At 45.3% G+C, this 13,155-nt stretch overlaps 1 protein-coding gene across 6 annotated transcripts in view; it reads right to left on the bottom strand.

The window, feature by feature from the left end:
- Positions 1-1,048: 1,048 nt before the first annotated feature.
- ep300b (EP300 lysine acetyltransferase b) overlaps positions 1,049-13,155 on the bottom strand; it is a 30,730-nt gene continuing 18,623 nt past the window's right edge. For all 6 annotated transcript variants that reach the window (XM_026165596.1, XM_026165597.1, XM_026165598.1 and 3 more), the window contains exons 21-30: positions 12,785-12,841; positions 12,557-12,634; positions 12,019-12,086; positions 8,989-9,139; positions 7,637-7,897; positions 7,363-7,528; positions 6,964-7,131; positions 6,717-6,878; positions 5,638-5,919; positions 1,049-5,500 (exon numbers count right to left, since the gene is read on the bottom strand). In XM_026165596.1, the coding sequence (XP_026021381.1) occupies positions 2,441-5,500; positions 5,638-5,919; positions 6,717-6,878; positions 6,964-7,131; positions 7,363-7,528; positions 7,637-7,897; positions 8,989-9,139; positions 12,019-12,086; positions 12,557-12,634; positions 12,785-12,841 (4,453 nt within the window). In that variant the 3' untranslated portion in view covers positions 1,049-2,440. The remainder of the gene's footprint in view (positions 5,501-5,637; positions 5,920-6,716; positions 6,879-6,963; positions 7,132-7,362; positions 7,529-7,636; positions 7,898-8,988; positions 9,140-12,018; positions 12,087-12,556; positions 12,635-12,784; positions 12,842-13,155) is intronic.

Below are 13,155 nucleotides of genomic sequence, written 5' to 3'. Positions count from 1 at the left end.
AAGCGTCACATTTCTTGACCTTGTTCTTGGCAATGACAAAGTGTTCAGGGTTAGATGTTACAAACAAAGAACTGAACTGCGATGCCATAAATGGGTGCTTTTTGTAACTCCACACACTCACAGAAATATCCAGAGAGATGTGGACATAGACAAATGCTGTTGTTTCTGTGATGTAGCAAAGAACAAAGTAAGCATTACGTTAAGTTTAAGTAAGACTTCACTGGCAAATGAATCAAATCTATACAAAGTGCTCTGTGTTTGCAGCCTCTGCCCTTCTTCTTCATCATTTCTGTCGCTGGATATCAGCTTCTTGGCCAAATCCTGATTGATGGCGATCACAGTTTGCTGGCTTCTCCTTGTCCACCTGCTTTTAAAGGATTGACCACTAATCCTCAGTTGGATTAAGATCTGGGGAGTTTCCTGGCCATGGATCCAAAATGTGAATTTGATGATCTCCAGGCCATTTAGTTATCATTTTTATCTCGTGATATCACGCTGGAAAACGTGCAAATTGCCCCCCAGATTGAGGAATGAGGGCAAGCAGAAGCTTGTAAACTGTGATCATCTTCGTCATTGATCATGTATTTGTCATAAGACTGGATTAATGGGAAGTCTGGGACAGCTAAGTGATTCTTCTAAGCTTTCAAAACCGTATCCCTGAGAGATCACTTCGGAATGGTTGTGGTTTGGATGTGAGCACCTGATGTGGAGCTCGTCTGTAGTACATCTCATCCGTCAACACCAACGCTGGTATTGGCATCAGATCGATACTTTGTTTCTATCCTCTAATGTGTATTTTTCCTTATTTGGAAATGAAAAATGTACCTCAAACATGCACTGTGAAAAATGTCAGAATCTTTTTGTCAACTGTCATGTCAATTTTTTTAGTCTTTAACACATTTAAACTACGGAAGTTGACCCAAAGTCGGGAACATTTCCAGGTCTCTGAAAGTCTTTTTTCAAAATGCATGAAATGCTGAAAGATGTGTTCTTTATTATCAAGTAATTATAGTAGCACTAACAAAGAGCCACACACAGGACGCACCGCTATTGGTAATTTTCATTTTATTATAAAAACAGTATTTGAGTCCACAGTTTGTTTCCTTTGTACAGTAAAAAATATTAAATTAACCTCCCAAAGGTCTTAGCAGAAAGATAAAGAGGATGGAGTTCATGGGGAGGAAGCTCACCCCAACTCCCTCTCGAAGAGTAGGCAGGGGGGATTTAAAGTCCAAGGGAAGCAGCAAAGGGGACGAGGCAGAAAGAGACGGAAACCAGCTGCTCACATCACCTTCTTTTGCCTCAGTTCTGTGCAACACAGTTCATTTGGATTGTTATCCTCTGTTTACTTCAAAACAGCAGAATCCTAAAAACACTAAAACCCCACCCCACTCTTTTTGTTTTTCATATCCCAGCCAATGTACTCAAAATGTTACAGGCACACAGGTATGCACCCCCCTCCCCAAGCCTCCACTGCTCCGTTTTAAGAGTCTTTAAAAAGGAAGGAGTGCACACACATTCGAGGGAGAGGGCTTTGCATGTTTGTGAGGCGGGGGGAGAAGAGTGTCTTCCAGCATGACTGATGTCCCAGAAAAACAAAAAGCTGTCCGGGAACGTCGGAAACACATCTGTTCAACACGTCAGACTCGGAGCAGACCCTCAACCTCTGCGAGAAAACACCAACATTTTCCCCAGCTGGAGAGAGTCGACTACAGACATCTAAATCTTAACAGTCAATAACAAAAATATATTTCTATAGGAATCGTAGCAGTCTCAAGGTACATAACCCCGCCCCCTCCCAAAATAAAAGAAATAAATAAAGCAAACCCAAACATTAAAAAATAAAAAAGGGAAGATATGCATCATATTTGGATCTACATTAACAATTATCCACATCACTCTAAAACAGAAAGAGTTTGACATAAGCAAAACAAAATGGATATATATTTATTTTAAAAAAAATTTGTATGCATGAAATCATTTCCTCTTTAATTCTCGATCACTTTTAAAATCTTAAAAACCATTTCTGAAAAAACAACAACAACAAAAAAAGGCAAGTACTTGTATTTATCCCCCAAAAATATCACCTTTTGTGTACTCTGTAACAGGTGGCAGGATGGGGGTGGGTGGGGGTGCTAGAGAAGCAGTCTCCCTCTTTGTCCACAATTGGCAAAAAAAATATATATATTAACAGCAATAACTTACAATTTATTTATTCTAATTCTTTTAACAACTGGTTGATTTCTTGTTCATCTCCCATAGGAAGTTCAGTTCAATGCATCTTTATTGAAAACATTTTAAATAACATTTAATAATAGTATTAAAAAAAGAAAGAAAAAAAGAAGGCTGAATAATAACAGTAATACTGTCCTGGGCGAGTGCAGTCTGTGCGAAGGATCACGGAGAACTTCAGCTCAGCTTGACACTTTGAGGAGAAGTCCTACATGATGTTTAAAGGGTTGTGATTCATGTTCTGGCTCAGCGGGTCCTGGCTGTTGCCCCCTGGCCCGTGCAGACCGGCCATGCCACTCAGCTGGGACAGCATGGCACTCTGGTCTGACCCAAATTGCTCCATAGTGTTCTGCTGCTGCTGCTGCTGAGTCGTTGGCTGCTGCTGTTGCTGTGAAGGAACTACCATTCCCGGGTGGTGCTGGTTTAGATGGCTTGAGTGTGGCGAACCGGTCTGCAACTGGGGGGAGATGTGGTGCGGAGAAGGCTGAGGCTGCATGCGTGGGGACGGGCTAGAGTGCGGCGGCTGGGACTGGGGTCTGGGTGACGGTTGTGGGGACCGCACCTGGTTAGCCAAGGATGTGGGCAGAGGCTGGCCCTGCAGGTGTGGATGTGGAGACTGGGCGATCTGCTGCGGCTGCTGAGGGCTCATGGGGTTACTGTGCTGGGCTGGTGACCCACCGGGGCCCATATGTCGCTGCTGGAGCAATCTCTGGTGGAGCACTTGTAGGGCCTGAGAAGGTTGGGGTCCACTTTGTGCAGATTGAGGGACCTGGGGTGGCTGCTGAGGGCCTCCTACACCCTCTCCACCTGGACCTGCATCACCCCCTGGCAGGCCAGCCATGGTATGTTGCTGCTGCTGCTGCATTTGGAGATGATGCTGTTGTTGAAGCCTCTGTTGGAGTGCCTGCTGCTGGGCCACAGAGCCTGGGTAGCCTTGCCCCTGCTGGCCCGGTGGACCACCAGGCTGCTGGGGACCAAGAGGCGGACCTCCAGGAGGACCCTGTCCCACAGTGGGAGGCTGCATCCCCGGCTGTCCCATGAATCCCTGGCCCTGTGGTGGCTGTGGTTGCTGAAACTGACCATGATTAATACCCATCTGCTGCTGCTGCTGCTGCTGCTGAAGATGCCGTCTCATGAACAATTCTCTAAGCTGAGGATTGCTGATGTTTCCCATCTGTGGCCCCTGGCCCTGGATTCCTCTCCCCACTCCCTGCTGCTGCTGCAGAGCTGCAACCTGCTGCTGCTGTAAACCGCTGAGCATCGGTCTCTGCTGCTGCTGCTGCTGCAGCTGCTGTACTTGCTGCAGCTGAGCCATAGTGGCGATGTTCACATTGGCCCCTCCCTGACCCCCCATGTGCATGCCTGGCTGACTAACACCAGCAGCATTCAAGTTCACCTGTGGTGCCCCACCTCCAATGACATTTCCAACAGGCCCCCCTGTGGGACCTGGTCCTCCTGGCACAGCCCCTGGTCCGCCAGGGCCCCCCTGCCCCCCCTTATACTTTGATGCCCTCTGTTTGATAAAAGCAGCCATCAGCTGTGGGTTTGACCGCAAGATGTTGAGGACTTGCTGTTGCTGAGGTGGAGAGCTAGGTGAGCGGAGCATCCGTAACAGCTCCTGGAGGGCTGCTTGGGGGAAGTTTCCACCAGCAGCGCCAACCCCCTGGATACCAGTGGCTCCAGGTACACCTGTGACCCCGCCTCCAGCGCCTTGCTGCTGCACCATATTCATCAAGGCAGCATGGCCCTGAGCCTGTTGGTGCTGCTGCTGCTGCTGCTGAGCGGCCATCATGCCAGTGTGGCCCACTTGGTTCATCATAGCTTGTCTCTGGTGGGGCGGCATCCCCTGGGCTGTCCACTGTGTTTGCTGCTGCTGTGGGTTCTGAAGTGGAGCTCCCATCCTCTGCTGCTGGAGCTGTACCTGAGGGGGCAGCTGGCCATGTGGGATGTTACCTTGCTGAGGAGGCTGCTGCATGGGCCCGCTGGTGCCAACCATCATCCCTGTAGGAGCACCTTGCTGCTGATCCATGTGGGCCCGAGCAGCTGTCACTGCCACTTGGGTCTGCGGTGGCATGCCCTGGGCTCCTACCATGCCTACAGACCCTGGGTGTCCCATGCCCATCTGCTGACCTTGACCTTGTTGATGTTGAGTGTGAGAAGGCATCAACTTTCCAGCTGCCTGGGCTGCCTGTCTCTGTAGTGCCATCTTCCTTTGAGCGTCAGCCACCTGCTGAATCTTCATAGCGATTTCTACAGCTGCCGGTGGAGGGCCAGAAGGTTGCTGCTGTGGAAGGGAGGGCTGGCTCGGCGGCTGGTTAGGAGGTTGCTGGCTCCCAATGTTTCCAGTCATGACAGCGCCACCAGGCTGCTGCTGTTGTTGGGGAGGCGTGGCAGAGCCAAGGACTGGTTTACCTTGGGACTGGTGGACTGGTGAGGAGCCTGGAGGTCTGCTGGAAAATTGAGGCAAACTGTTGTGGTGCTGCTGGAGCTGCTGAGGGTTGGTCACTGCTCCACTGGGCTGCTGCTGATGTTGTGGAGAGTTCATTATCCCACCACCACCACCTCCCCCTCCTGGAATTTGCTGGAACTGATGATGAAGGGCAAGCTGGGGAGGCATCCCTCCTGGCTGCTGCTGCACTCCTGGACCAGGACCCATTCCCTGCTGCGGGACTGGAGGCATTGACTGAGTCGGGGTTTGAGGAGTTGGAGGCTGCGTTCCACCAGATGTTGGGGTACTAGGCGCTGTGGTAACATTGTTTCCTGGTGATGGAAGTCCAACTGCAGATCCGCCCGGTGGCCCTCCAGCTGGCTGGGTCACCCGCTGCATGGTGGCCATCCTCCTTCTCAGCATCTGGGCCTGCTGCAGTCTGTGCTGCAGCTGCTGCTGCCGGAGTTTCTGCTTAATGTTCAGACAGAACGGGACAGGACATTTGTTCTCCTGGCAGTGTTTGGCGTGGTAGCAGCACAGAGCAATGAGCTGCTTGCAGATAGGACAGCCGCCATTGGTCTTGCGCTTGCAGCCCTTTGTGTGCTGCACAACGCGCTTCATCTTCTGACAGGACGGCAGCGAGCAGTTGGCATTGCGACACTGGCAAGCGTGGACCAGCGACTGGATGCAGCGCTGGATGCTGAGACGGCGAGAGTCACCGGGGCTTTGAGTAGCTGCCGCTGCCTGGTTGCTGCTGTCGTCATCCAGGCCAAGCCCCAGCTTTTCCATCTTGTGCTCATGACCCTTAGTGTTGTAGCAGGTGATGCACAAGTCATAGTCCTGGAAAATTAGGCAAAATTAATCGTTTAATAACACAAAACTGATAGATTAACTAACATATGCTACTGTGAAATGAAAAATTGTGCTTTAAAAAAAAGATCTGAATATTCATAAAGTACAGTTTAAATGTTTCTCACCTCGCAGACAGTGCAGTGGAAGCGAGTCTCCACGTGGTGTTTACACTCGTTGCAGGTATAGACGAAGCGGTCCTGGCTCTGGTTGTGGAGCTCCACCAACATACACATGGAGCTCCACTTGGACCTCCTGAGAGAGCTGAACTCCAAGTGCTTGTCTCTGGCCAGAGTTAGAAAGGCATCACGGCCGTCCATCAGATCGCAGGCCATTAGAGGATCTGGGTCGGTGATGGGGGGCAGTGAGTTGGCGGTGGGACCAGCAATGAGGCGGATGACGAAGAAGACCTGCCAGTTTAAAGCGAGGAAAATATTTAACCAACCTTTAACAAGATCTGATTTAGTATGTTTATGCGGGAAGATAAAACTGAGGGAAAATGTGTCTTTTTTTCCCCTGCAGATCAGTGAGTCAGTGTTTTGTTTTGTTTTTTATCATTTATCATTGCACTAAACAATTTTGGTCTCTTTTCTTTTTTAGACTTAAAGTTGAGGATCATTAGAAGCGTGGTTGCTTTGAAGGACAAGTAGGTGCCACTCAGACCACTAGCTTCCTGCTAGGTGTCACAGAACTGGACCTCTGAACTGGGGCAGACTTAAATGCAGCTGCTTGCTTTGTGGCTTCTTCAAAATAATTTATTTCAGTGCGTGAAATTAAAGGATTTTATTAGTCTGTTGCATACAATGTATGTGTGCAACTTGCTTTTTGGTGTCAGCTGATAACTTCCCTTCCCCCTTTTGTCCAGCTGTAGTCACTTCTGGTGCCAAAAACACAGCTGACAACAGGTCATGATGGTATGGATGAAGCTTCAAAAACAGGAGCTCACAAACCAGCAGTGGCATAACACTGGCTGGCTTTTATATACAGGCCATGAAACAAGGTGACTTTCTTGTTAATGGTTGTGTTGCCAAAAGGCATCTTTGAGGTTGCACTAAGCACATGGACTGTGTTTTAATGCCGCCGTATTAAGTAAGTAATATCAGAACTGCTCCACAAATCAGTCTGATGGCTGATAGTGGTATAAATATGCTGCAGTGTCGAGTAAGAGAGTAAGCAGCGGCACTACGACTAAATTAGACTTGCATACCTCTTTATGTTTCTCCATTGTGGCGTAAAGTTTCTGGGAAAGGTCGTTGGAAACGTTGGGCATCCCTGGTTTTTTCTTATTGGCTCGGCTCAAGCTGCTCTTGTTCTTGCTCGTCTTTTTATTGTTCTTCTTTTTGGCATTCTTGCTGTCTCCTTTTATGGCCTGTGAACGTTTAAATGTCAATTAAGCAAGAGGACACCGCGAATATATATATTGTGACAAAAATTGAGGACCTTGTTCCACTCACATCTGTGCTCTCATTAGAGGTGCTGTTCTCCTCCCTCTTCCTCTCCTCCTCCTCCTGTTCCAGTTCCTTGATGCTCTCCTCCAGGACGTTAGGCCAGAAGTCGCCCTCAAAGTATGGCAGCTCCTTGGCACTGGTCAGCCGGTCTTCTGTTGCCTGCTTGAAAATGTCCTAAAGGGATGACGAGGACGAAACAAGGTAATGCTGTTAATGAGGTTTCAGAGGGTCACACAAAGCATGCAAGAAAACTATGTTAAAGACAGTCCAGGGCGATGGAAACCGTAAGAAGCCACATGAAACTACCAGAGTACCTACAAGAACAGCTTGTAAATGGACTCATTTGCTCAAAGAATCTGGGACAACCAGACACAGAGCATGAGAATTAGGGATAAACTGTCTCACCTTGTAATCATGGACTACGCGCTCAGACACAGCCTTGTCCAGCATCTTCTTGTACCATTCCTGCAAGCGTTTAGGCTTGGGGATCTTCTGGTCCAGTGGGTGACAGTGGAAGATGTAGTCATCCCCTTCACTAGGAGGACAGGCCCAGATATGCCCTGTTGTAAACCTGAGACAGGGAGACAAGGAGCCTTTTATATAAAACTGAGCTTTTCATGCAACTAAAAGCATTCAGAAACAGCAAATGTAACACAAAGAAACTAAGCTCCTGTCTTACCCCAGCCTTTTGACATACTCCAGGTAGCCCAGCAGGATCTCGTGATAGACTGCAGTCCTGAGGTGTCGAGGTTTGAAGAAGTGCACGCTGTCCAGGTAGGAAATGTACACTCGCCTCTGATTGGGAGGAGGGCAATCTGAGCCGTACTCTTGAACGTGCATGCCGAAAAAGCAAACGTCCGCTCCGTCAACGTCCTCGAATGCAAACAGGGCTTTCATCCTGTACGGGAAAGACTCGGCCATCTCTCCGTTGTCCACAAACCTGACAGGGAACAAAAATAGGTGAAGAAAACTGGCGTCAAACATTATCAGCAAATGAAGAAACTTGACTGTGGCACGTGTGAACACAGACTACAGCCATGCAGCGCTTTTACCGAGTGAGCTAAAATCTGGTTAGGACAAAACTGTCAAAGCCAAAGGGGTTGGATGTTAAATGAGACGCAAGTAATCACTGAAATCAATTCAGATTGCAGCTTTCCTCCTTCTCGACTTGCTGGACACTTGATTTAATCTTTAATCTCCTCACTCACTGCTGAGTCACCTCTCATCTTCCCTTTTGATAATCTCATAATGATTTGCCTCGTCGCTGTGAAACGTAGGGAAGTATTCTTCTCACCGATTCCCTCAAGGATTCATACATACTTGCAGAGCCCGACAGAATATTTGGTCATTTAAAACGCTGATATATTAGCTGATGTTTTTTTTTATTCATTTCAGACACACAAAGCACAGATTTACCCAATACTTGTTATCTGTAGTTTTTCTTAATGAGTTCCTACTAAGATAGTATGACAAAGCAGTTTAAAATATTGTTTTGAGCGTTTATCGGGTTTCAAACAAATGATATTAACAGAAAAGGTGCAGAGTGCCCCCTAGAGGACAATATACACAACACTACATCTCATAACCTTGTTTAGGATATTTCTCTCCTTTGTTTTTTAACTTTCATTTTCATTTATTGACCATTACAAACACTGATATAAAGAATGATACCGATAACATATCAGTATCAATATCCACCAATATATCCGCCACACTGATATATCTGCGCTAACTCTATGTAGAACAGGGATCAGTGTTTTCTCACACTTTAAATCATTTTTCATTGTTCCTGCAAAACTGACAAACATGATCTTAACTTATTACCCTTCACTTACATTTTTTTATGCACATACTGATATTTTTGTTAATACATGTAATAATATGTAGCACCTCAAAACTTTCACCTACCAAAATCACAGCTTACCGTAATAACTCCTCCCATAGCAATTAGGAGTTTCCATGGATTCCCACCTCTAATCAGTAATTATGTTCCCCAAAAACCTGCAGCAGCAGTGAAATTTAACTGTTTACCTGGACTTCATTCCCGGCTTGACTTCAACCACCTTGTCTGAGACATGGACCACACGAATGGTGACCTCTCCAGACTCGGGATGGTTTTGCCGCTTGATGTAGTCGTTCACGCGAGTTTCTAAAAAGCTCCCCAACTTGGTTTGAGGAAGCCCTGCGGACACAGAGAAACAGGTGTGACCAAATAACAGGGCTGAGAGGTACCACTATTCTCACACTGTAGTTTTTGGTGAACAAGTATTTTAACTTCTTTATTTGTGAAAAACTGGAAGCAGCTGTGGGACAGAGCCTTTTTCTGACTTCATTCATTGAAAACCTCCACCAACAAATATCTACTACCTTGTATCCAGGAAACAGACCTCCATACAACACATTTCATCAGCCTCACTCCAGTATAATCAATCTAATCTTTTGTCCTCCATTTGTTCAGTTTCCTCAGGTTTTTAAAGCACAAACTGCACACCCCACAGAGATATGGGAGATATCTCAATGAATCAACTCATTGGTGCAAAAACACCACTTTATGTCTGCCAAACGGTGTTACCGATGGCATTATCATATATTAAACTAAAGATAAGGGAACAAACAATGTGTTTTTGTGACAGGCTGCTAGTAACAAAGTGTTTAAAGTAGGGGTGGAAATTTAACGCATTAATTGCAATGAATTTGAAAATATAACGCATTAAAAAATAATGCATTTAATCGCACTTTGAATTCCTAGCTAAGGGGAATTTTTGTTGATGCACGATTTCCTGGTATACCGATTACACTGATGCACACATCAGAGCTACAAAGCATCAGAAGAAAGCGCATTGCTAGGACTGATGGGAGGCAAATTTCATTTCAAAAGACTACCTGATCGAACTGGACCTGAAAAAAGTCAGATGCAAGGACTGGACTGAAAAAGCAGCCAATGTCCAAAAACTTTGAAAGATGAAGAAACTGCTGCTCAAGACCACGAAAACGCAAAAAACTAAAGTCAGGACAGTCTGGATCATTGGAAAGCAAAGTGTAAAGAAATGAAGGGAAACTCAGGTTTATGTATAGGATGGCATTTCTAAGTTAAATGTACTTATAAAAACACTGAGAAATCCCTTCTTTCAGCATGGATGACTAATGCTAACCAGGCATAGTTTTCTGGGTAAAATCCAAATCTACATCAAAAAACAAAAAAAGAGCCTTGCTGGCAGCTTTCTTTACTGTTTTTCTGAGTCTGCTGGTGACAAAAACAACACCATTCTAGTAACTTTGCACGATTTACAGTTCAAAATAATCCTCATTTATCCTGCAGTGTATAGCAGGGGGGTAATACTGAACAGAATTGCAGAAACGGGTATTTAAAAGAGTAAATAAATGAATTGCACTATCATACTGTCTGCAATAATACTGGTATAAAGACATAAGGTCATATTAATGCTATGACAATGCCATAGATTTACACTCCCTACTGCCTGCAACAATTAGATGATCTGAGCATTCCTAAAAACTGTGTCAGATGATGACTGAAGTGCAGTGCTTTTCAAAATATACAAGAAACGTGTTCCTGCTGAAGGTGAAAACAAACTTGTTTAACCACTTGAGGCAAAAACCAGGCTACGAAGGAGGAGATACTAACAGCTGCTGATGTGCAACCCAGATGTAAACAAAAGAGCCTGCCGAGCACTGCTGGTGCTGCACTCCACATGACAGGAAGAGCATACAGTGGACAGAAATCACTGATGCGGTTACATACTTCGAAGTGAGGGCTTCAAGCAGCTAAAAAGATCAAAGATACGACAACCCAGACAGATTTTCAAGATTAGGTTACTTTAGTTACTGTTGCCTCAATGTCCAGGGAAAATACGACTTTGGCTACTTTTGTGCTTTTAATCTCAGCCTGATCTTTTTGTTAACACTATTATCGTTTTTCTTTTAAAAGGAAAAAAATAATGAAATTGTGGACACAAGCGGTGGAAATAAGCTTTCTCCAAAGGGTGGATGGGCTCTTCCCTAGCATAGGGTGAGGAGTTCAGTCATTCAGGAGGGGCTCAAAGTAGAGCCGCTGCTTCTCTACATCGAAAGGAGCCAGCTAACGCAGTTGCCTCTTAGGTAAGGTGTTCGGGTTAGGGATGTCCTACTGAGAGCAGCAGCAGCCCCCCCCCCCGGGGGAGACCCAGGACACAATCTCCCTCTTGGCTGGCCTGCGAATGCCTTGGTGATTCCCCAGATAAGCAGGAGGAGGTGGCTGGCAAAAAGGAGGTCTGGCCTTCCTTGCCCCCGAAACTCGATTTCACATAATTGGGATAAAATGGCTCGATGATTTATTGTTTTGTTATTTTAGATTTTAACTGTGTTTCCTAGTTTTAGACTGGTCGGTCAGTCTAATTTTTTGCCCCTCATCTCTAGGTCACACTTTAAATGAGGAAGTAGAGGGTGGCTGATATTGCCTTGAAATTATATCACTATTTCACGACAATAAAGATGAAAAAAAAAATATATATATATACTGAAGGTTTTATTCATGCTTGCGCTTGAAACATATATTAGTGGAAGTAAATCAATCCTTACTGCCGGTGACACAAACCTTATTTGTCTAGATTATTTATCAAGATTGTTTAACAGGTGATGTAGCATAATGTAAACATAAAGACAGTCAACATTGATTTTATTCTGTGGCAAGTTTTGGTACATTTTTTAAATTATATACATTTTTCATTTATCTTCTAAGAGAGGCATTGAATTCATGTGAAGAGAAGATTTGTACATTAGCAGGAATGCACACCAGTGTTATAACAGTGTGAACGCAGTGTTATGTTTATGTGACAGTGCAATAAAAACATTTGTCACTACAATAAATATATAAAAATCAATGACCAATCCTGACACATAATCACAAATCTCAGCACCGATCAAAATAATTGTCCAAGCCAATTTTCTTCTGATTAGTTGCCTCTCTCAAACAGGTGCTTTATTAAAAATATGTGGGTAGGGCGAAGAAGAGAAGCAGAGGTGTAAGGACTAAGCATTAGACGAGCCCAGCTTTATTCCACTTACTTTTGGCGGCGTATTTGTTTTCTTTCCGTGTCTTATTGGCCTTTTTGAGACAGCTGTCACAAACAAATCTGGAAGTGAAAATTCAACGGTTAGATTTGGAGGTTACCATCAGCGTTGTCACAATAATCAGCAGTGACAGTGACAAAGCGGCTCTAATCAAGACATGACTCGGCCTTTCATGCTAGTCCTCCTTTCTTTAAACAACTCTAATGAGTGGGAAATCACTCACATCTCTCAATTAAAAACAGACCACACATGTAGGGAGGTCAATCTTGGAGGAATGAGTCTCTTTGCTACGGGACTGCCGCCACGCTGTCAAGCATTTTTGACACCCCCACCCCGATGTAGCGTTTGAGATTTAAAACCTATTTTAAATCAGCAGCAGCTGGAAAAGTGAATGTCAGACCCAACATTTGTAGTTGGGCATATTAAGTGATTTTAGTTAAAAAAAAGAAAAAAAAGAATGGAGATTATATTCCAGACCCAGTCACGCAGAGAGCGTGTGTGTTCGCGTGTGTGTCTGTGATAGCTGGCTCACCCTGACGGCCATATGGTTTCATTATGGAGGACGCAGATCTGGTGCATTTTACGGCCGCAGTCGATACATTCCACAAGTCTGAGCGGGGAGAGAGCGCGAGGAGACAAAAGACAGACGTTCAAAAGTTAGTACAGTGAAAACATCACACCCGAGGAAATAACCCGCTTGATTCCTCGAGAACCTTTAACACAATAATGGCTCTCAAATGAGTTAAGAAGGGCTACATACAGCTCGGGGTCAAGCGTATCGTTCTTCTTCCGCTGGAACTGGTCTTTGTTGATGGAGCTGTGGGAAAAATCAGAAAGAACCAGCTGTAATCAACTCAGCCCTCTGCAGACTGCAGGCTGCATTTCCTTCATTCGGAAATGTTTACAACAAATTCAAAATGTGCCCACTGCCTCAACACTTCCCCTCTACATGCTCTCATCCTGATCATCTGTCATGGAAGACAAAGCAATAATAGGAAGCTCTTCTAACCCACAGAGCCGCCACAAACTAATCCTGTGCAGCTCAACACTGTTTAATCCTACAGGACTCACTGTTAATTATCTGGACCATTTTCTCGCTCATTCAACAACTGGGTCAGTAAATATCAGGAC

The sequence above is a fragment of the Astatotilapia calliptera genome, chromosome 4, assembly GCF_900246225.1.
Source record: "Astatotilapia calliptera chromosome 4, fAstCal1.2, whole genome shotgun sequence".
In the NCBI taxonomy this organism is placed as follows: Eukaryota; Metazoa; Chordata; class Actinopteri; order Cichliformes; family Cichlidae; genus Astatotilapia; species Astatotilapia calliptera.
This window is presented reverse-complemented; position numbering and strand designations above follow the sequence as displayed.